The 23,470-nt window shown below is 47.3% G+C and overlaps 1 protein-coding gene and 2 long non-coding RNA genes across 3 annotated transcripts in view; 1 reads left to right on the forward strand and 2 right to left on the reverse strand.

Annotated features, from left to right (window-relative positions):
- Positions 1 to 8,725: 8,725 nt before the first annotated feature.
- Positions 8,726 to 14,028, reverse strand: LOC128351050 (uncharacterized). The gene is made up of 2 exons (XR_008319570.1): positions 13,492 to 14,028; positions 8,726 to 10,141 (listed from the first exon to the last, which is right to left on the reverse strand). It is a non-coding gene; the product is annotated as an uncharacterized LOC128351050 (long non-coding RNA).
- A 1,683-nt stretch (positions 14,029 to 15,711) lies between these two features.
- LOC128351049 (uncharacterized) overlaps positions 15,712 to 23,470 on the reverse strand; it is a 44,113-nt gene continuing 36,354 nt past the window's right edge. The window contains exons 2-3 of the long non-coding RNA XR_008319569.1: positions 19,918 to 20,021; positions 15,712 to 15,819 (exon numbers count right to left, since the gene is read on the reverse strand). This is a non-coding gene — a long non-coding RNA (uncharacterized LOC128351049). The remainder of the gene's footprint in view (positions 15,820 to 19,917; positions 20,022 to 23,470) is intronic.
- CLDN10 (claudin 10) overlaps positions 18,018 to 23,470 on the forward strand; it is a 54,476-nt gene continuing 49,023 nt past the window's right edge. The window contains exon 1 of the mRNA XM_053310151.1: positions 18,018 to 18,252. Coding sequence (XP_053166126.1) covers positions 18,033 to 18,252 — 220 coding nt within the window. The 5' untranslated portion in view covers positions 18,018 to 18,032. The remainder of the gene's footprint in view (positions 18,253 to 23,470) is intronic.

A 23,470-nucleotide genomic window follows, 5' to 3' on the forward strand; every position in this document is an offset into this window, starting at 1 on the left:
CATTTTGGCCCATTTGGGGGCTGTTCCAGTCCTTTCTCTGGTGGTGGCAGCCATTTTGGAGGCTGCTGCGCATGCACCCTGGCCATTTGCATGGCCTGGGTCATGACCTGGCCATGCAAATGGCCAGGCTGCATGTGTGGTGGCCTCCAAAATGGCCACCATCACCAGATAAAGGGCCAGAATGGTGTGAAAATGGGCCAAAATGGCCCTTTATATGGGGGAAGGCTGGTGAGAGGAGGGGGAAGGCTGGCAGGGGGAGGGGGAAATGGCAGATACCCCCTCGCACAGCTGCAGAAGCAGCAGCACCCCCAGAAAACCACCAGACCCAGTAGTGAGTGGTTTTGTTTTTTGTTTTTAATTTTTTTAAAAAAAACCCTTAAGAACCCCCAAACCAGCCCTGAGCTGGCCCAGGGGGTTCAGCTTGAGGTCAAGCCAAACTGGGCCCTGTCCGGCTCAAGGGCGAACTTGCTCAACCTTGAGCCAGTTTGCACCTCCCTACAGAATGGCAGCAACTCATAGGGCTTTCCATGCCATCTCACCCTGCAGATGCAGAGATTCATGATCGGGTAAGGGAGAAGCAACAAAAATATAAATTGTATGTGGACCAGAAACAGGGCGAGAAACAGCGAACATTTTAGATAGGGAACTTTGTTCCAGTACGGTTGCCTTATAACATGAGAAAGGGATGTTCCTAATATTCTGGGCAAAAACAAAATATTTGAAATCTGAGGTGATTCTGTCATATTGGATGATGGAAAGAAATTGAACAGTTTGAGACTTTCCAGCATGCATATTATAGGACAAGAGGAAAGGGAGTCTGATCTCTGGAGACAAATTGGAGAGGAATTTGATCTTGCTTCCAATTTTGAGGTTAGTGATGAGGCTGATTAAAGTGATGGACACTCCTCAGTACCAGAAGAAAAATCACAAACTGCTCCTGTGCCAGAGAACCCAAGGCTTAGGAGAAGTGTGTATGACCGCAGACCATCTAAAAGACTTAAAGACTTTGTCACTAAATTTTAAATTAATTCAATTTGGTTGTTATAAAAGGGAGGGATGTGTTGTATTCTGTCTAGTAATCTTTTGTGTTTTGTTGTTTGGACCTTTGAGGGAAAGGAAAAGGAGGAAAAAATAGAGTTGCTTCTGAATAAAAGCTTAGTTAAATCATCCTAATATTTCTTCATGTTTACAAGGGAAGCAGTTATAAAACAAAAGAGCTAGGGAATTGTCATTTTAAAAGAACCATATGTATTTATTTAGTCTCACTGTTACTGCAAAAAATGACAAATTAGTGATTTGCTAGCACAGTGTCACCTTCTGGCATAGCACCAGCAAGGTAAACCAGTTTACATCCCAACAGCCATGTGGGGTGGTGCTACAACAGTCACCCCTGCTGCTTGATAGTGACTGTACAGAAAGTCATTGTTAGACACAGAAACCAGTGGTCACCATGCAGCCTTCTATACCGAACTGCCCCAGTCCAACTAAAGTTAGCTATAACTAAAATTCTGATTCTATGCAGAATGAGGCATAACTCTGCACAGCTCAACCTACACATCCTATTGAAAGCAAAGATATTTTAGATAATCAAGTGGTTTCAGTCAGTCCTAGGGTCAAACTAGATGTGACAAGGGCAGCCATGTTTGTTGCTCATGTATAAAGCAGGTGTGGGGGAAGATCTAATTTTATCATCACAAGGGGCATGCAGATAAGGGGAACTGAACCTACCCATGCCTTATTTCAGCCTGTTATCCTAGGAAGCTTTCTCCTAGCTCTGTTCCAATACCGGAAACAAGCTGGGCTGAGAGAAAAAGTGCCTAGGGGAAGAACTGCAGGAAGGCAAAATAGGGAAGGTGATGCTCCTTCCATCTGCACACTTAAGACTGCTATCCACCATTTTATACATGAAGAGTGCAGTCACAAGATTAAAGAAGCATGGTTGCTCCTGCCACGTCCAGTCTGGCTTTTAGTCACTACTAACTTTAGTTGCACAGGCGCTAATATATTTAAGGTCAGGGTTGTGTGTATTTCACAATTTTGTAATTGGTGCCGAGATTCCGGTTGGGAACAGAATTCAGCATTTTGGAAATTTTACATTTCATTTGAAAAAACAAGTATTTAGTTTTGGTGGTGGAAAAAAGCAAAGTCCATACAAAGCTTGGTGAAATTTCAGAAACTGGAAAACGGGGATTTTTTTCAGGAGTCAGAGAGTATAGGTTCAGTGCCTTGGATAGCTCATTTGCCATTTCCCATAACTAGCAGAAATAGAACAATTACGTAAATATCCTGTATACATAATGTATACAGGTTTGGCTTTTCTTAGTACATATTCTTAGTACATATATATTTCTTTGTACATATTTCTTAGTACATAGTACGTATTTCTTAGTACATATTAGTATGCATTGCATATACACAGCCTTCGGTGCATTAGTAAGCTGCTACAATGTGGTCGTAACTGCCAGGCAACATCACAAAATAGCCTTTTCCAGCTGCCTTGCATATGATGCCACTGTGAGGATGCTGGCACAAGCCACTTTGTGCAATAAGACTGAAATGCCAGTCATGTGCTGAAAGGAGTGCACTCAAGTCTCCTATCTTAAATCATTTCCCCATTTGTGCTCATCCCCTTTTGCCTTGCTCGCAGTCAAAAATAAACTTTTCTTTGTCACTATGACCTTTTTTTGATCTTTGGCATCCCAGTTTCACTTCAGTCAAATTAGTCTAAAGAAATTGATCTGTTCCATAGTTTTGCTTTAATATGCTTGGTTTCACAAGATAACTGGCAGTGGTGGTGGAAGCCAAGAAATACACAACAAGGCTTCCGGCAGTAATCTGTCACATAGCCTCACCTCTTTGTGTAGGGGTCAAGAGGCCTGCATCTCAGAAAAGTGTTTTGCTTAGGGAACGATGAAGCCAGAATGGAATAAAAGCAGGGGGAAAGATGGGACACCCTTTCTTCTCCCCAAGGCAAACCCTCTGCTTATACAATCTGTTATTTGAAAGTAACAATCCTTTACTTTCTGCAGTGTCATGTTTGTTTATACATCCAAGGGGCAAATCAAAAGTAGAAGCAAGCAAAAGGCAAAGCAAAGAGGCCCTGATTAATCAGAGGCTGGTTTCCTGCCTCTACTATATACCTTTGAGTTACAGACAAACTCGTACCACCATCATCACCTCAGTTGAGTGAAGATACTACTCATATAAAAAGTTATAGGAAAATGAAAAAAAAGTGAGCAAGGAGTTACAAGGCCTAGTGATTCATGGAAGGTGTTAAACCTAAGGTCAAGTTAAGGATTAGTGAACTAACAACCTTGGTTGAGTTTCCCAGAATCATGGGTGGGGGTAGGGACAACTCTCAGACAATAATAAATCCCAACATACTGCAACAAAAAAGAGAGAGATTTGCTCCTGGATTCGCCTAGAACAAACCTAGGTCAAAGATGACTATGATAAGCAGCTTTGTTCAAATAGTTCTTAAGCAGCCAGTGTGACAGACTAAAGAAGACAGACATTATTTAAAAAGGAGAAGAATACAACTCAGAGTGGTTTCCTCAGCTGCAATGTGCGAGTCTGGTTTTCTCCCAGCTTTGCAACTGAAATGACAGGTGCACATACCAGCAAATGCAGTGCTTGCTCTGTAGTCAGTTTTACCCCACCCCCTTCCTCATGCTTCAGGGATGCTCTTCATCTTGTAAAAATATTCGTCAGGCACCACATGTACAATTAGCTATTCATTTGTTGCCATTAATTAAAGAAAAGGCCTGAAGTGCAAAACAGTTCTGGAAATACAGTGGGGAGGTTTCTTGGTGACAGCTAGCAGTCAATCAGCACCATGCCCAGCAAGCTTCTGTTGCAAATGTGCAGAACCATATTTTTCAGAACACACCTTTAGAAAGGAAATGCAGTGAGACTGAATGCAGTGAAGAGGATGCTTCCAAATCAGCTCTCCTGATGTGAAACTGCGATATCTGCCTTCACCTTTACATCCAAGTCTTTCGAGAGACCAAGGTCCACTTCTTTAAAATGTATTGCTGTTGTACCATACGAAAGCATCCAAAAGGCTTTTTCCTCATTCCAACCACTCCCTTGTCAATTGAGTCTGTCAGTCGTTCACCACACACCGCCAATTAATTCACCACCAAGTCTCATTTCAGTTACTCTGTTCCTGATTATGTTCAGCTTGGCCAACTCTCCACCTTTTTGCTTCATATCTTTACAGTTCAAAAGAAATACCTAACCACTCTCTATCAAAATCTAGTCCTTTTTCATCCTATATAGAGTCAGAGAACCTACTAGAAAGCTTCATCCTATGGATACATCTATGCTGAAGTGATGTTAACACCAATGGTGGAAGTAGATTAAATCTCTTGCAGGGATGTTGGCTTTGCTCTTGTATTCCTGCTTTGTTCTTGTACTTCTAACCTCCACCTTTACTGTAACTAAGCCCACAGAACGATGGCCTCCTATCTTTGAGTATGTGCCCTTTTAAAAGGGGAGGGGGATGTAATATGCAACAAACAAAAATATTTCTAAGCATGTTTAGAGAGTGCCTGTTCCATAGTTCTCAACTGTCCCACTCTTCCAGAACAAATAGGCCTTCCATGTGGACATGAGCCTTTGAACAAAAATTATGTATTGACCCAACTCCCTTAATGTCCCTTAGTGTCTAGCCTAATGAATTCAGGCTAGGTTTGGCAGCCAGGGGTGTACCAAGGTTGGAGTGGGCCCGGAGACAAGATTTTAAAATGGGCCCCTTGCTGCCTTCCTCTCCTTCTCCTGGCCCATGTCTCTGCTGCAGAAGAACATTAAGGGCATGTGTAATATAGTGTAGCAGATTAACAGAGGACAGGAGACTACAGCTGCAAGGTGTAAACAACCGCAGAACCAAATAATACAACACTATCAGCTTTGTGAAATACAAGGGGGCAATTCATGCTTCTACCACAAGACCAGCTCTCCTCCCCATCTGTGGGTTCCAAAGGAAGCTTCTGTTCCAAGCTTAACAATTTTTGTCAGGGCTGTAGCATGGTGGGATGTAAAAACAGCAGGAACAACAATATTTTTCATTTGGAAAAGGCAGCTGAAGGGATATCCAGGCAAACCAGTTTAAAATTAGCAAACAATCCGGAAGGATGCTAGGCTAGCTCAACTCTTCCCCAACCCTCAAGTATTGTGAGCCATTCTGGGAGCAAGGGACATTTTTTTAAGAACTTATTTGGTTGAAAAACAATTGAATATATTTTCAACAACCACAGCACCATCAAATAATCAATCGATGAACCCCTTGCCACCCCTACCCACTTTCCTTCCTACAGAGAGGGAAATGACTCTTTGCTAGTTGGAAGAAAATCACTTCACATGGTTCATCAGGACTTAGAGGGAAGAACCCAATCATTAAAAATCATTTTTTAAAAGTTAAAAAATAGCTCAGGCACAAACAATCTCTCTCTCTCTCTCTCTCTCTCTCTCTCTCTCTCACACACACACACACACACACACACACACACACACACACACACACACAAGACACGTGCACGCTTCATAAATGTGGGAAGCGGGGAGGGACAATTTGCATACAAAAACCACAAAGATTGTGTTTCCACTTTCCTTTCCACTTGAACAGCTTGCTAGCTCCCAGTCCCAGCTCAGTCCTAACTGCACTCTGTTGCCAAGTGGGGGAGGAGCTCAAGAAACCTCTCTGCTGCTGCCACAGCTACTGCCACTATCCTCTGCTCTGACTGAAAAAAGGGAAATCAGGAGTCACAGAGAACCTGTTTGGGGTGGCTGCGGCTCACACTCCTGGCTACAGGACTGGAGAGAGGGCAAGGACTGGACTTGGGGGCCCCTCAGAGGCTATGGGCCAGGAGAGATTCATCTCGCTTTGTCTTATTGATAGTATGCCCATTCAGGCAGCTGAACCAGACAAGACACAGCAGCCAGGCAAGGCTACAAGGCAGACACCTGGAGACACAAACTGGAGATATAAGAGAAGCTGTTGAACCAGCAAAGGTGCTAGCAAGAATCAAGGGCTTATACAGCTAGCAGGAGTCCCACCCCTTTCTGGACTCCAGCAACCCTCCTCCTGAGGAGACCCACTGGGAGGGAGAGCCTTGGCAGCCAAGCATGCACTCCATCTTCAGAGCTGGAGCTCAGTTTAAGCCTCACCTCTATTTCTGGAGGCTTGGGGGCAACGGAGGGGACATGAGAGAAAGGGAAGGCCCCAAACCGGAGTTGCCAGGTTCCCAGAGCTCCAGGACTCCTCTGTGGGGCAGCCAGCTCTGGCACACTGGATGTGGTGGGCTCTCATCAGGAGCAGGGATCTGGGTTGTGTGGGAGTCCTCTTCTTCCCTGGACTCACTGCTCTCAGGGTCATTGTCAGTGTGAACCCTGACACTTAATAGTATCAGGGCCAGCCCTTGGGTTTTGGCATCCTATGTGAAGTTTAATTTTGCTGCCCGTCCCCCCAGCCAAGAAGTGAAGAACTTCAGCTCTGTCCTCTTCAGAGGACAGTCTAAAGGAGAGAGAATGGTCTAGTTCAGGCAGTAAGAAATAGTTCTCCATCAACAGCGCTGTGTGGGCTGCTCATTTACCAGGACAGGAGAGAATTCTGGATGAAAGTGAAAGCAAAGCAAGGCCAAGTTGGACTTGCACTTTCTTCCCATGCCCCATCACTTCCCTTTTGGGGAAAAGAGCAACTGAGCATCTCCTCCAAGTCAGACATGTCAGTGGTTGCTTGGAGAGGGAAAGGGAAACATGTACTGCCCTCCACCAAGAACTGGTGCCCTAGGTAACTGCCTAGGTCTTCCTAGTGGACGGGCTGGCCCTGAATAGCATTCTGACACCACCACTGAACTTTTTACTCAGAAACTTATAAAGCTTTTAGTTGATGGCAGTATTCCCGTACCACTAAATAACCTTTATGATGGTGCCTGGCCATACCTGCTCATGTTCATCCATGGTTACACATGGTATTATGCCACTGTGGTTGAAATGTGATCTTGTGCCTTGCATAGTTGCAGGAACAGCCAGTTCTACCTTTGCCTGAAAATCTGTTCTGTCCTCCTTACTGCTGGACAGGTGAGAGGCCCTGCAAAAACACAGACACTTTTTCAAGTGGTAGCTTTCTTATGTCTAGCAGAGGGAGAGCAACTGTTCCTATTCAGCCCAGCATAGCTTCCCTGCAGTGGCAGCTGCTAGTGTCTCCTCTGTGTGTATGGGTTTGTTTTTTAAATTATTGAGAGATTATGAATTCTTGGAGCAGGGAACCATGTTCTCATTCCTTTTGCTATGTAAACCACTTCGATAACTTTTTCCCATTGAAAACAGAATATAAATATTCTAAACAACAATAAGGTATCAATCAGACATGAGAACAAATCACCACAGTGGCATGACTGTCCTTGCACAGTTTAGGGCAGGGGCTAGCTATCAGTGTTCCCTCTAACAAGGATTCCCAGATGTTGACTACAGCTCCCAGAATCCCCAGCCAAAGGATGTTGCAGTTGGGGATGCTGGGAGTTGTAGTCAACAACATCTGGGAATCTCTATTAGAGGGAACACTGTTAGCTAGATATGTATATGTTTTAAATATATACATATTTATATATGTACAAGTGAATTTTGGCCCGTTGAATAACGGGCGCTAGTAACAGCGCTCCTGGCCCCCCGCCGCCATTCCCCCTCCCTCCGCCGTTCCCCCCCTACCTTTAAGGGCCAAATCGGCCCAGGCACTTGCCCCCGCCAGGCCGGGGAGACGGAGACCGGGGGCGGAGCGGAGGCCATGTAACTTTTTAAAAAAAATTTACTCCCGCGGCCGCCGCCACCGACCGCCCACCCTCCCTCCCAGCTGCCGAGTCCCCCTTACCCTGGCCGACTGCTGTCGGCCGAAGACAGCCCTTAATCTAAGAGGCAGAGAGGAGCTCGCAAGCAGAGCTCCTCTCTGTGCAAAGCCTCTTGCCGAACTGCCGCTTTGGGCGCAAGGGACGCAAGCGCCCAAAGCGGCAGTTCGGCAAGAGGCTTTGCACAGAGAGGAGCTCTGCTTGCGAGCTCCTCTCTGCCTCTTAGATTAAGGGCTGTCTTCGGCCGACAGCAGTCGGCCAGGGTAAGGGGGACTCGGCAGCTGGGCGGGAGGGTGGGCGGTCGGCGGCGGCGGCCGCGGGAGTAAATTTTTTTTTAAGGTTACATGGCCTCCGCTCCGCCCTCGGCCTCCACCTATTTTGGCCGAGGCGGCGGCTCCGCCGCCGCCTCGGTCACTTTCCCGCCGCCTCCTCTCCGGCTTCTTCAGGGCGGCCGCTTCTGGCCGCCCAAGATGGCTGCCGGGTGCCGGCGAGCGTGTCTCCCTTGCCCTGTTCTGCGCCTGCGCTTTGCGCAGGCGCAGAACAGGGCATGGAGGCACGGACACACGCTTGGTGTCCGTCCACGGACGGACACCAAGCGTTTTATTAGAGAGGATAAATATATACCTTTATATATTTATTTTATAAATTAAAATAATATTAAGTGAACATTATGATTCATTATATTTTTAATTGGTGGGGAGGGATTGCAACATATTGTGGACAATTATTGCTATTAAATATGTGAGTTATGCTATTTGTATAATAGTTATAATCATGTTTCACCAGAAAGTGTCACAGGAAATACAGTCTAAAGGAGAGAGAATGGTCTAGATCAGGCAGTAAGAAATAGTTATCCATCAACAGCGCCTTGAAACAAACAATGAGCCAGATAATTTGTTGGTTTTAATTCCAGGCTATTAAAATAACTTGTGTTGAATAACCCAATGGATCTGAAGCCAAAAGTAATAGATAAATTGCACTGAATATATCTTATGAAACTGGTAATCCTATATGTGAAAATCCGATTTACACAAAAGATTATTACACACATGCATACAACAAAAAATGCATGAAAATACATGCACAAGTAAATACACAAATAGGCACTCAACCCATGCTGATGTCAATAACAAATTCCACATGTGCACACATAGATATGCAAGTGCACAAATGTACACATACATGCAAACACATGCAGACACAAGTACATACACAACCTAAACACAAGCACACAGAAACACACACTCACACAACACACAGAGAGAGAATAACACATAAACAGACACATACAAACACAAATATACAAACATATAAACACAACTTTTCCTTAAGAACCTTCATTTATTGCATAAAAATAAAAATACATAAAAACAAACCTTTAGATATAAAAACGTCAGCTTCAATGACGTTTTTGATGTTGAAACGTTTGTTTGTTTGTTTTTATCTATTTTTCCTTTTATGAAATAAACGAAGGTCCTTAAGGAGAAATTGTGAGTCACATTATTATGTGAATTGCATCGCCTGTATACCAATGAATACATAAACACAACATATATACTTGCACACACAAAAACTCATACAAACATATACAAGTATGGAGCACTGAGAACTGTAGTCCTTCTCAGCATGTTCCTCATAGGCTTTTATGGGGAAAGTGCTGGGAAGGATTATACTTCCCATTCCGATTCTGTGTGCACCTTCCAAGATATCTTGTACATACTGTAGTAGATCACATTCACAAAGAATGTAAGACTCTATTATAATGCAGAATATACTACAACTGTTTAACATATAATGCAATTCACTGTCTCTTTAGAGTCAACACTAAATGTTACATTGGGGAGAGTATTGGATTGCTAACTCTGTAACCATAACTTTCCCTTTTCACAAAACATGGATTTCTGATGGTCAATAAACCTGCTGGTTTAAGACCAGAGTTAAGGCTATCTCATTTTGACTCAAGCTCCAGAAAGCTGGGAAATAGAAACCCAAGGCTGATGCCTTAACAGGTATGCCACTGTGATCAGTAATAATGTTGTGCAATGTGAAAAATTGTGCTTGTTTACTACTTGCCATCCATGCACCCACATGCACAACATGGCACATCTTTGCTGATGCCAGGCACTCCACCTTCACCATGTTGATTTGGGCCTCAAAGTCCAAGGAAAGGCATGGTGCTTTGTGTGGTGCACCGGTGCTGCGGACAAGTTCCAGATCAACGCAGCTGCGCAGCACATAGATAGGAAATGACGTTGTCGTCGTCGTTGACTTCCCCTCCTCCTGGAAGTCTTCAGTGTCACCTGAAAATATGTCCCAGAGACCAGTCAGTACATTTAGTCTGCCCTTCCTGCAAGGAGCTAAGGGAGGCATACTCCTTCTTGTATTCTCACAACAAGCCTGTGGGATAAATTGAGCTGAGGGATAGTGACTGGGGCCATAGTAATCCAGTGAGCTTTGTGGCTGAGCCAGGCAACTTGGACTTGAATGTTTTACATTCAGCACTCTAACCACTACACCACACCAAGCCTGCTCAAGCTCTGCTGACATCTCTGAGGACTGAGCTTGGAGAGCTGCCCCCTCCCCCATCTGTACACTCATGGCATGCAATGGAAACTGTGGATGGAGGCATTTTCCTCCACTCACAAAGCCCATTCCCTCATGGTGCACTTTTCCTCCCCCTGCCAACAATAACCTTCTTCTTTCTCCCCCTGGTACCCACAAGGACCCTTCTCATCTCTTACCCCCACCAAACAGTCTTTCTCCCTGCTCACACGTTTCTCCCCTACACCCCCTTTTTGTCTTGTAGTAGTGGCAGCAATGGCATTCCATTACTGGTGTCCCCACTCTCCCTGCCCTTTGAAAAGGCAGAAGATGTGGAACAGAGTGAAAGGAAGTGTGCACTCCCACTTCCTGCCATTCAGTTCCCCACTTTCTGCCTTTTCAAAAGGCAGGGAGAGTGGAGAGATCAGTGGTGGCAGTAAGGCAAGGGAAAATGCAGTGGTGGTTGAGGCACCACCTCCACCTCATCCAATCTACCATTGGAAGCTACTGCCTCACCAGGACACATTGGTACACCAGCCTTCCACTATCCTGATTGCCAAGAACAAACCTTACAGTCAGAGCTAAGTTAGCAATATTTCTGATGTAAAGTTGCTAAATGGGTACTGCTGCCTGCAGTCATACAGACCCATGCTTCTCTAAATATTGTTGGACTAGTAACTTTAAGCCTGTTTAATTAACGGGCGCTAGTAGACTGCTATTGCGTCCCGCATGGTCCCCGCTTTGCTCCGCTTTCGGCCGCTTTTTCCTGGCCAGAAACCATGGCTGGCCGGGGAAAAGCGGCCGCACCACGTCCTCACCCGCACCGTGTCCTCTGGCCCTCCTCTGGGCAAGGCCGCAGCTCCGCCACCACCTTGCACCGCGTCCTCTGGCCCACTCTCCCACCGCGTCCTCTGCCCCACTCTCCCTCCCTCCCTTCTGCCCCACACTCTTGCCTCTCTTCCCCTCCCTCTCACCCCACTCTCTTGCCCTCCCTCCCCCTCCCACACCTCTCTCTCACCCTCCACTCCCTCTTGCCCTTCCCCCCCCCCCGACCCACTCCCTCTTGCCCTTCCCCCTCCCCCGACCCACTCCCTCTTGCCCTTCCCCCTCCCCCTGACCCTCCCTCTTGCCCTTTTCCCTCCCCCACTCCCTCTTGCCCCGCCCCTCCCCCACTCCCTCTTGCCCCTCCCCCTCCCCTCCCTTAGCCGCCGGCCTCCACGCCGCTGCCGGCCTGCTGTGAGTGTCTTTCTGTGTTCGGCTTCGGGCAGCTGGGTGGGCGGGGGGCGTCAGCCGCATCCGCGTCCGTTGCTGTCATCTGGGCTGCAGTGCCGCTTCTTCTCTACCCGCCCAACATGGTGGCCAGCGTCTGCATCCGTGTCTCCCTCAGGTGTTCTGCGCATGCGCACCACGCATGCCCAGAACACCCGTCAGAGACACGGATGCAGACACCAACCATCAGAGACATGGACGCAGACACCAACCATTTTATTATATAGGATTAACAAGCATAAGCATGACAAATAAGAATCAAAGTGAGAATGGGAAATAATAAAGCCACATGCATAATAGTGCTTACCATGATTAAGGAAGGAGAAAAACATTATATGACTAATTGACTATATGTAATTTGTAGGGCAGTTTTATACAACCTAGTGACTGCCCTGAGAATCCAAAGAGTTGTCATTTTTTGTTTAAATAGTCAAGCTTTAACTTGTGGACCAAAGCTTTGAAATGCTGCCCACAATCTAGGACAGGTGTCCTTATATCCACTGAAATAACTTCATGAATTGAAGCATTGTGTGCCTGAGCCAAGTATCAATTTTGGTAGTGAAAATCAGGTAAATTCTGGGAATATTTCCATTTTTTGGGTCCCCCCGCTTCCCAATGTTATTTTATTATTATTTTGCCTAATCTTTTCATATCTTTGTGATCATTTTAGGAAATATAATTAAACCATTAAATTAAAATCATTATGGATATTTTGAAAGGCTGAAACAACACTGACACTGGCGATAAATTTTGGAACCCTTTCAATTTTAGTTTCTTTAAGACTTCAATCCTATACAAACTTACCTGGGAGTAAATCCTATTGAACATAGTAGGACCTATTTCTAAGTAAACATGCATAGGATTCTACTACATGGCCCATATCTCTCCTCAACTCTATGGCCACTTTCATAAGGCAATATAAAGTAAAGTTGTCCCCTTGAGTCGGTGTCGACTTCTATTAAAAGCTTTTGCACAAGTACCAAGTGCAATCTTAATCCTATATGTATGCTGTTGCTGGCCTCCGTGCTACTTCCTAGCATCATCTTTTCAGCACCACCTGCTCACCAGCTCTTGCATTCTGAGATGAACCCACCCTTTCCCCCAGGAGCTTTCCCAGACAGGAGGCTTTACCATGAGTTCGAAACTGCCAAAAAAACCCAACAAACCCAACACAAAAAGTGGATTTTTTTAAACCCTGGATATAAATTGGGCTATATTTGAACGCATTATGAAAACCTAAATTGTGTGTGAAGTGCTCCCTGATAGTTCGCAGGGACTTCAGAGTAAATTTGGCCGATATGTGAATGCACGCTTCCATTCTGGAGGGGATGCGAACTAAAAGCCAGGTGTGGAAAAACCTCCAGTTGCCCCAAAGCAGATACAGAAAATATCTGCTGTGGTGGCTCAGAAGTTCTCTCTCACAGACTGAAGGCCTGGAAGAAGAGTGGAAAAGAGTGGATTCATCTCAGAATGCCTGAAAACAGCTATGTGAAAGTACAGGTTTCCACAGAATTAATCTGGGATGGGAGCAGCAGCTACTGAAACAGTTCCTGACCTGCATTCTCAACAAGCAGGCCTCCACTGGTGTCAGCACATGGAATAGTGGCCCCACTCCCCCAAAACCTTGTATAATAGGTATCCCTAGACTCCTTCTCTCCTCTCACTCCCCCAAGGCCATCCCCCTTACTCTCCCCACCAACCTTCCCTTGGCCCCACACTGACAGTCCCAACAGCTAAACAGGAGACAATTTTACCAGCCCAACTACCCAGAGGCCTTTCCAAGTTCACTCATGCAAGAAGCCCCAGGACTGCAATTGCCCACCTCACAAGTCACACCTACCGCTCATTTGTTGCTCTCACCAGCTCCTGTTCTCATTTGCAGAGACCTGTTTATCTCCCAAGTCTGCCAAAACTCTGGTCTCACCAGGTCCACTACCAAGGCTAAGCAGGGGAGACCAGCCCCATAGAGGCACATATCACACAGTTCTCTGCCACTCAGTCCTCCTCTCACCAAGGCCTCCTCTCACCACTCAGTTCTCCTCATCAAGGCTCAGACATCCACCCAACATTCTCTTCCATTGCTGCTGAGCTCCGTTCTATGGCCATGGCTGCTCTTTGGGGACAGGGGCAAGCTGGAACAACCCTCCCCAGGGCAGATGGTTTCTGTTGCCACTCTTCCTTTCCATCTCCTTTAAACAGTCTTTTCCCCTTTTAGTCACACTGGGGTGGTGGTGAGGGAAGCTATCACATCCCTTCCCAGGGCTGACATTAGCAGTCATAGCCTCATTTTCCACATTATCTCAAGTCATCTCATCATTCTTCAAAGCAAGCCATAGGCCTCCCCCAGTCAAAGATTAAAGGCCAAGAGCCCTTTGGCTTTCACCTTTCAGCTCATACCTCCCTGGCAATCTGCAAGGCTTTTAAGTAAGTACCTGGAAGGGTGGGTAAAACAAGCCTTGTCAGCAAGCATCCCCAGGTGTTCCAATCCCCAGCCCCAGCCAGCCTTCTCCTGCTTCTTTTTGAAGGACCTGAAAGACCATTTGAATTCAAAAATGCTCTACTAAGGAAAATCACGCATAGCACTTTCCCCTCAATTCTGTTTCAACTCTTTTGTAACGAATAAAGCAAGCAAGGGAGAATTATAGACAAGGAGGGAAATTAAGTTGACAGTGACTAAGGAGTGAAATAATACAGGGTTCACTGAAGGGAAGAACTCAACAACAACATTAATAATAATGAAATGGTGAATATTTCCCCAAAGAAGATATGAATGGGAAGAGTCCAGTAATGAACAGGCCTCCATTGTATACTGTCATGACTGGTCAATCCAGGGTTGGATTAAAGCCTTTTCTTTTCTGGGAAGCCTGAAAAATGTTCCCTGTGATAACATCCTTGTCTGGGAAAGCTATCCTAACAAAGCAACTGGCAAACAGCCAGAAAGTACCAAAGTCTGGTATAAGTCATGGATCATCATCCAGTATTCAATGTCAAGGCTTAGCCCTGGAATATGTGAGTAATGAAAGAATGTAAAGAGTTACTGCAAGCATGTGTAAAGCGCCTCTTCTTTACCAATTAATAACTGTAACTAGCACCACATATCTGGGATTAGGGGGACAACACACTTGATGAGAAAGCATAGTTTTCAGGCAAGTTTGAGCCCCAACACTTGTCTTAGAAATTTAGCACATTCTGGTACCCATATTCACCAACACAGTGGTGAGAAGTTGAGAGGGTGCCAATCTGTCCACAATCCAAATTTGGTATACTTATCCTCCATATTACCCATGTTTTTTCACCTAGAAACAGGGTTTTATCTGTCCTTAATATCTTGACTACTCCAATAAGTCTGGAAAGGTTTTCATTTTCAGAACTGAGGTCTCTAGATAAACTAGATTAGATACATAGAGGTTAACATTTCAGCCCTGAATTAATGATCTGTCTTTTCTTTGGCCAAATCCACCCACACACCCTGAAACCATGTCACTTCATGGAGCAGGCAGGAGTTTGAAGTAGCCCAACTTTATGTTGGATAAATTAAAGAGAAAAACCAATCTAGAACAACAGGCGTGACGACCCTAATCTGTTTATACTGGCTAAGGAACAAATGATGCTGTCACCCGCTACTAAATTTATGAAACCGGAAATAGTGGCTTGTGATTTTATGCCTGCAAAAAGAGTTGCTCTGATAGATAGTTTTTCAGTCTTTACAAATAAAATATTTTCTGAAGGACTGTTTACTTGGTTCTGCAACTCATCACATGTTGGTAAGCAACCCAATATAGCTTTGGACGGTATACAGATCTACCAAATAGTTCCATGGTGGAACAGTGACTCTTTAGAGATCACAGAAGAAACAAGCATCACGTGTCCTCTGGGACATTAATGGCACAACTTCTCTGGATCTGCGGCTGAAAAAAGGGAGGATCCAGATGCCAGCTGGACTTCCATTTTGATTCCTTGTTCCTAATAGCACAGTTTGGGACTACAGTCTTCAACCATTAACTTCTGAGTTATCCTTGGAAATATGCAATGAGACTGGAGAGATTTTACTTATTTATTACACTTTCTTCTGCCTTTCTTCCATGCTGAAACTCTGGACAGTGTACACAGGGTGCTGCAGCAGTCAACTTTTGTGGGAGATAACCCATCGTCAGATGCTGAACTGTTACTAGAGAAAAGCAGGACAAGCAGAAAAAGCAGGGCAGTTGAAATAACAGGATGGGAACAGTCTAAGATTCTTAGAGAAACTGGAGTTAAAATACATCAAGTATCATCCTTATTTGGGGTATGCACGGAACACTGTTCGTGCACAGGTCCAAATCTGGCCTGGTTCGGCTGAACCTCGAACCAGTCCAGTGGATCGAGGTGGCGCTGGCAGCAAGCGGCAACTTTAGAAGTAAAGATGGAGAGCCTTATCAGCTGGACTGACTCTTCAAGCAACTTCCTGCTGCAGCGGCACTCCCCAACAGCCTACACGTGGGTCCATCACCCACCTGGCCTTGTGCACGCGCGGAGGCCAGGTGAGTGATGGAGTCATGCCGGCACCACACATGGGCTGTTGGTGGTGGTGGGGGAACCACAGTAGGAAGCTGCTTGGAGCGGTGGCCCCTCTATCTTAACTTTTAAAGGTGCCACTCTCCACCTCTCCCCCCTCCTGGTGCCGCCTCAAACCACTGGACTGGTTTGAGGTTCGGCCGAAACACTCCAATCCAGTCTGCTGGACCAGTCCAAATTCAGACTGGCGCATGTCCATGCACACCCCTAATCCTTATAGCGTGGCACAAAACCATTGTCTCTATTTAATCCCTGACCAATATAATCAAACTTCATGAAAAATTCCTGCTCTCCTATTTCCAGGTCCATATGACTACGAGAGTGGATCTTTTTTTTAGTCTAGATACTCTCAGGTCCATGACACTGTGATCACACATGTTAAAAAGCTCACCCATGAGTTTCTTGGTAATCTTTTTTCTGATGTCAGATGTATATCCATTCAGTATGAGATGATAGTTTTGTCTTGGTTTTGGAGCGTGATATGAAACAAGCACCAGTATACCACTCATCTCTGGTACACAGGTATTTAGTTTTGTTTTTAGGATTTCAGAACTAAACTATTTAACCAGAGATAAAAGTGGAGCAAAAAGAACCATGACAGCTAAGTCATGCCATCTTCAATTCTCTTAAGCAATATTATCTACCTTTAGCCTGAGGTAATTCCAGAGTAATCCTGATGGATGCATTTGATAGGAGCTACTCCAGAGGGAAATGACTTGATTAGCAAGCCAGAGGTTGCCAGTTCAAATCCCTGCTGGTATGTTTCCCAGACTATGGGAAACACCTATATCAGGTAGCAACAATATAGGAAAATGCTGAAAGGCATCATCTCATACTAAGTGGGATATGGCAATGGTAAACCCCTCCTGTATTCTACCAAAGACAACCACAGGGCTCTGTGGTCTCCAGGTGTCGACACGAACTCAATGGTACACTTTACCTTTTACTCCAGAATAAGCAGCACAAGATAAGCATAAAATGATTGCATACACATAGATTTATTTAATTATATTTCTATCATATTTATATACTGCCTGATATGTGCATCTCTTTTACCATTTAAGGTGCAAAATGTACGGCAGAGGAGAGGATCAACCCAAGAGTTTTTCTGCGTTCTTTGGTGAAAAGGAGTGGGGCCTTTGCTCTTTACTCCAACCACCCTTGGAAAAAAAGGAGCTCTTGCCACCAGCTCTTGAAATCAAGCATTCTGATTCCAAGATGGGACTAGGGGACAGCAGGACCTAGAGCAGGTTTGGTGGTGGAGCCCAGCAATTTGGGGAATATTTGCGGGAGGAGCTCAGCAGTTTTCGGATAGTTCTGGCAAAAAGCGCCCTGTTCTCCTAGAGGTGCTCCATAAAAAATAAAAATAAAAAGCCGAGGGAAAACCAGCTGGCCCTTCTCCTTGGCCCGGAGAGCAATACAATACATACAATCAAATCGAGCGGGTGTTTATGTTCTCCCCAGCCCAGCCACCCCGCCAGTCAGTTGGCAAGCCTACTAACTTGGCTACAAACCTCTCCAAAGAAAAAGGACACCAGACCAGACGGAGCTGCTGTGCGGAGCTCGCTGCAGCATTAATTTGGCAGCTGCCGGGGCAGGCAGGCAGCCGCAGCAAGCGCTCGCCGGGCTGGGTTGGGCTGGAGCCACTGACTCCTCCCTCCGTGCTGTAGGATGCTGAGCTGAGCGGGTGGGCGCTGCCCCAGCTCCCTGTGCTCGCTCGGCCGTGGCGCTCCAGTTGCCGGGCTGCTGCCAGGAGGGACGGCGCGCTCCTGCCCTGCCGCATTCCCTTGCAAGGCCCCCCGTTAGCACCCCGTCTTCCCTCCCGCCATGGCCAGCACTGCCGCTGAGATCATCGCTTTCCTGCTGGTCATCTCGGGCTGGGTGCTGGTGTCCTCCACCCTGCCCACTGACTACTGGAAGGTGTCCTCCATCGACGGCACGGTCATCACCACGGCGACCTTCTGGGCCAACCTCTGGAAGACGTGCGTGACCGACTCCACCGGCGTCTCCAACTGCAAGGACTTCCCTTCGATGCTGGCGCTGGACGGTCTGCAAGTCTTCCACGATCCCCACCCCCCACCCCTCCCCTCTCTCTCTTCTCTCTGCTCAGAAGCCACGGCTCTTCTTCTTCGCTTCTGTGGAAGTAGACGAGTCTCCAGTTGTTGTTGCGCACCCTCGAGTTGCATCAGAACCTGGGCTCGTGGGGGGAGAGGACAGACAGCTCCTCACACCTTACATGTCCATGATGCCTTGCAGGCAACAAGATTTATGCTGCACTTTCATATACACACCAATGGGAGTAAACCCCATTGACAGTGAGCCGGAGTGCACAGGGGATGCTTGAGGAGCAACTCGTCACAATTTGGGGTGGGGTGAGGAAAGACACTTGCGGGAGAGAGAGGTTAATAGGGTTGGTGGGGGAGTTTGATACACTTAGACGGGGGAACTCCTCAAATGCTTAGGGGGATCTGCAGGCATCCTTGCCAGCCAGACTTACTTCTGAGTAAGCACGCATTGAGAGGATCGCGCTGAAATTAATATAACTCCTTGGAGTGAGGGCGGAGCATAGAGAGAAAGCCGTTCACCCAGGATCTACTAGCTGAAATCCAGGAACTTAAGGCAGGATTGGTCTAGGTGGGAAATTCTGATTTTAGATAATTGAAACAACCACCCACGAAAACATTCTGAGCCATCCCTCCCTTCTAGCCTGCTTGAGTTTTGCTATTGTGTTTTCATCTTCTTTAAATTATTTAAAGCCTTGTTTTTGGTTGGTAATGGAAGAACTGGCTTGAAAGACTGGTGCACAAAAACACTGCATCTTATTCAGGCAGGAACCACCTAATGGTGCAGCGGGGAAATAACTTGACTAGCAAGCCAGAGGTTTCCGGTTCAAATCCCTGCTGGTATGTTTCCCAGATTATGGGAAATACCAATATCGGGCAGCATATATAGTTATAGGAAGATGCTGAAAAGCATCATCTTATACTGTTTGGGAGGAGGCAATGGTAAACACTTCCTGTTTACCAAAGACAACCAGAGGGCTCTGTGATCGCCAGGAGTCAACATCGACTTCACGGCACTTTATTCACGCAGGACTTTTAAAGTACTGATAGAACCATCTGAACAACTTGTAAACCAACTTTTTGTTCTTTCTTGCTCTAATTATTTTCTTATTTGATTTTCCCATTCATAAAACTTCCTTTACTGTCCAGGAAAATGGAGTGCATTTTGGTTTAAAATGCTGCTCCAGTTGCTGATAGCTCTTTTTGTGAAAATGCTGTGTTTTGTATACACCACTATATCTTCATGCACACATCCCACTTTTTTGGTCTTAAATATTTGCTTGTAAAAATATTCAAACTTCTTGGCTATAAATTTATGTTCCTTTGATTCCAGATACGCACTGGAAACTCATTTGTAACAGATTTCAAGATCCCATAGTTGCAATGTGTCCCATCCTGCTGTGAGAGATAAACAGAAGTCCACAAACACAGTGCCATTTTTAATATTTCTTGCTCAGCTTATGAAATAGTATTAGGCAAGAAGGTTTGTGTCTACCTCTTTATGCATATTCAGGTAGGATGGGAGAGGTCAGCAAATGAGAGGGTGGAGATTAACAGTTGAAACAGATCTCCTTCACAGTTGCCTGCTCTGTCACTTCTTCTACACTTCATCTAACCTGTGCTGACCTGATTTGTCCCAAGCAACTTACCACATGTGGTCACTCAGTAACTCCTTTTAGTGCTGCCTTCAGGTGCCACAAATCTGTCCAATATTCTTTCTGTCATCTTGTTTCCCAGCACCTCTGTTGGACCACTTTAGAAAGAAGCCATTAAAGGTACTTGAAAGTTATCCCAGGTTATGCATCATACAAGGCTTACCAAAGGCACTCTTACCCCTGGACTTCCGGGCTCAAGTCTAGGGCCTCCACACCCCCTGGGGACCTCCAAATCCTCCTTAGTCTGTCTTGGGTGGCACTGGCCCGCAACTGGGCCGGGCAGCCAAGTGTGACCTGCTTTAGGGAAAGAGGGGGGTGGGGAAAGAAATATGTGGGGTGGAAATACTGCGTGTGTCATGGGTGTGTGTTGGAGGGGGGGTGCCTCCAAAGCAGCCGGAGGCCTCCAAAGGCCTTTAGGTCCAGGCTCCAAAATTTCCTAGGTACATCTCTGGGCTTAGCTAAGATGAGCAGATTCAGCATCCTCTTCAACTTTGGAAGCACAGTTCTGCTCTTCTTGTGTCTATCCTGGACACTCTGCGTGTGTAATGGTGTGCTTGGCTTTGACAGAACAATGCAATCTGGAAGTTTCTTATTCTCAGCCCATTCAAATTATGCTTATATATATGTGCATTATCTTGCTAAAAATGCAGCAGTTGTAGGGGCAAGATCTCCTTATTTGGCATGTAATGTACTGTTGCTCCCTTTTTAAATTAAATACCTTTTAATTATTTAATAGCTTAATTTAATAGAAAATTTGTATCTTGTAGTTGTCATACCTGTCTTATTTAATAGATTTTAACTATTATTTTTATATAAGTGTGAAAATTCTGCAGCCATTAGATATACTGGTATTTGCTAGAGATGGCAATAAATGGCATGTTTCCTTGAATGAAAGATGCATTGATTTCAAAATAACTTAAAACCACAACTTATTGTTGTGCAATACACTGTGAATTGAGGCCACTGATACATATATGTATGCTAATCACATGTGGTACATGTAGCATAACAATGTACCATATGTGATTAGTGTAATTGTGAAAACAGCTATTAGTTGGAATTAAACCTTGGTATTGATTCTAGCAAAGTTCTGGAAGCAGCAGGTCCAAAACCAGGAGCCAGGAAGGTCACAGGATGACAAGAAACTGCCTTATACCAAGTCAGACCATTGATCTATCTAGCTCAGTATTGTCTACACTGACTGGCAGAGGTTCTTCCAAGGTGTCAGGCAGGAGTCTCTCACAGTGCTTCCTGGAGATGCCAGGGATTGAACCCAGGACCTACTGCATGCTAGGGATGTGCACGGTCCGGAGCAGTCTGGACCGGCACCGAAGGGGGGCCTTTCTTTAAGGGCGGGGAGGGCTTGCTTACCCCTGCCGCCTCTTTGCCCCCTCCAGCGCCCGTATTTAACAAACTAACGGGGCGCTGGAAACCAGCCGCCCCCGCCCCCCCGCCGCGAGCAGATTTACCCCCAAAACTACCAATACCCCTGCCGCCACCGTCGCCCGCCAGCCCTCCCTCCCTCCCTCCCTCCCAGCTGCCCGCCCGAGTCCTCACCCGATGCTTTAGTAAAAAACGAGAGGAGCTACCGGACAGAGCTCCTCTCGCTAGGAAGGCCTGCTGCATACTGAAGGCGCTTTGCGCGCGCGCGCGCATGCGTGCGCTGCAAAGGACGCGATCGTCGGAGGCCCAGGGTAGACCGGGCCTCCGGCGATCCGCGTCCTTTGTGGTGCGCGCATGCGCGCGCGCGCAAAGTGCCTTCAGTATGCAGCAGGCCTTCCTAGCGAGAGGAGCTCTGTCCGGTAGCTCCTCTCATTTTTTACTAAAGCATCGGGTGAGGACTCGGGCGGGCGGGCAGCTGGGAGGGAGGGAGAGAGGGAGGGCTGGCGGGCGGCAGCGGCGGCAGGGGTATTGGTAGTTTTGGGGGTAAATCTGCTCGCGGCGGGGGGGGGGCGGGGGCGGCTGGTTTCCAGTGCCCCGTTAGTCTGTTAAATACGGGCGCTGGAGGGGGCAAAGAGGCGGGAGGGGTAAGCAAGCCCTCCTGCCCTTAAAGCAATGCCCCCCACCCGGACCCGGACCAGCAAGGGCCGAACCGGTCTGGCAGTTCGGCCATTCTTTAGAATAGCTGCCGGACCGGTTCGGACTCACCCCTACTGCATGCTAAGCTGATGCTCTACTAATGAGCTACGGCCCCATCTCTGAGTATTGCTAGTCTGCTCTGGGCGGGCAGTGGCAGTGGTGAGGAGGAGCAACCTCAGCAGCTGGCACCACTTGCCCGGCTCATCCAGAAGTGATTTTGCCAGCCAGCTTGTTCCTGCTGCTGCTTCTCCTTGGCACCCACCCAGGATGCTCACACATCATCTGCTTTTGAGCAGCAGCTGGCCACAGCAGTGAGCAAGCTTGTGCCATTACTGCTGGAGAGATAATAAGTAAGTGACATATGGAGGAGGAGTTGGAGTCTGGGCACACATGTAGGAGCAACTGCTGCTCGCTCGTGCCCGCGCCTCTCTCGCTCGCGCTGTCTCCCCCTCCCCGCGCCTCTGCCAGCCCACCCTGATTCTCTATCTAACCGCTCCTTCTGGGCAGTAAGCAAAAGCATCAGCAGTTCCTGCTGACAACAGTTGGAGGGTCTATAATCCCAGAATTTAAGGGCACCCACTGAGAGCATCTTGCTTTCAACCAAGAACACCGCATGGGTTGAAAGCTAAAGACTTTTGTTTGAAACAAGGTGTAATCTGAGAAGATTAATTGCGACTAGCTGAACCCGCACAGAGCATCTGTGCGGTAGTTAACTTCCTTTTTGGGGTTAGTTGGGAAAATTTGTTTGGCTGTTCCTCCCACAGCTCTCTCACTTGCTCTGTCCCCCCCACAACAGCTCTCTCGCTCGCTCTGCCCCCCCACCGCCTCTCTCGCTCGCGCTGTCGCTCCCCCGCGCCTCTCTCGCTTGCGCTGTCACTCCCCCGCGCCTCTCTCGCTCGCTCTGTCTCTCCCCCGCGCCTCTCTCGCTCGCTCTGTCTCTCCCCCGCGCCTCTCTCACTCGCTCTGTCTCTCCCCCTGCGCGCCTCTCTCGCTCGCTCTGTCTCTCCCCCTGCGCGCCTCTCTCGCTCGCTCTGTCGCTCCCCCTGCGCGCCTCTCTCGCTCGCTCTGTTGCTCCCCCTGCGCGCCTCTCTCGCTCGCGCTGTCGCTCTCCCGCGCCTCTCTCGCTCGCGCTGTCGCTCCCCCCGCGCCTCTCTCGCTCGCGCTGTCGCTCCCCCCGCGCCTCTCTCGCTCGCTCTGTCTCTCCCCCTGCGCGCCTCTCTCGCTCGCTCTGTCGCTCCCCCGCACCTCTCTCGCTCGCGCTGTCGCTCCCCCGCGCCTCTCTCGCTCGCACTGTCGCTCCCCCGCGCCTCTCTCGCTCGCGCTGTCGCTCCCCCCGCGCCTCTCTTGCTCGCTCTGTCTCTCCCCACGCGCCTCTCTCGCTCGCTCTGTCTCTCCCCCTGCGTGCCTCTCTCGCTCGCTCTGTCTCTCCCCCCCGCGCACCTCTCTCGCTTCCTCTGTCTCCCCCGCC

The sequence above is a fragment of the Hemicordylus capensis genome, chromosome 3, assembly GCF_027244095.1.
Source record: "Hemicordylus capensis ecotype Gifberg chromosome 3, rHemCap1.1.pri, whole genome shotgun sequence".
Lineage (NCBI taxonomy): Eukaryota > Metazoa > Chordata > Lepidosauria > Squamata > Cordylidae > Hemicordylus > Hemicordylus capensis.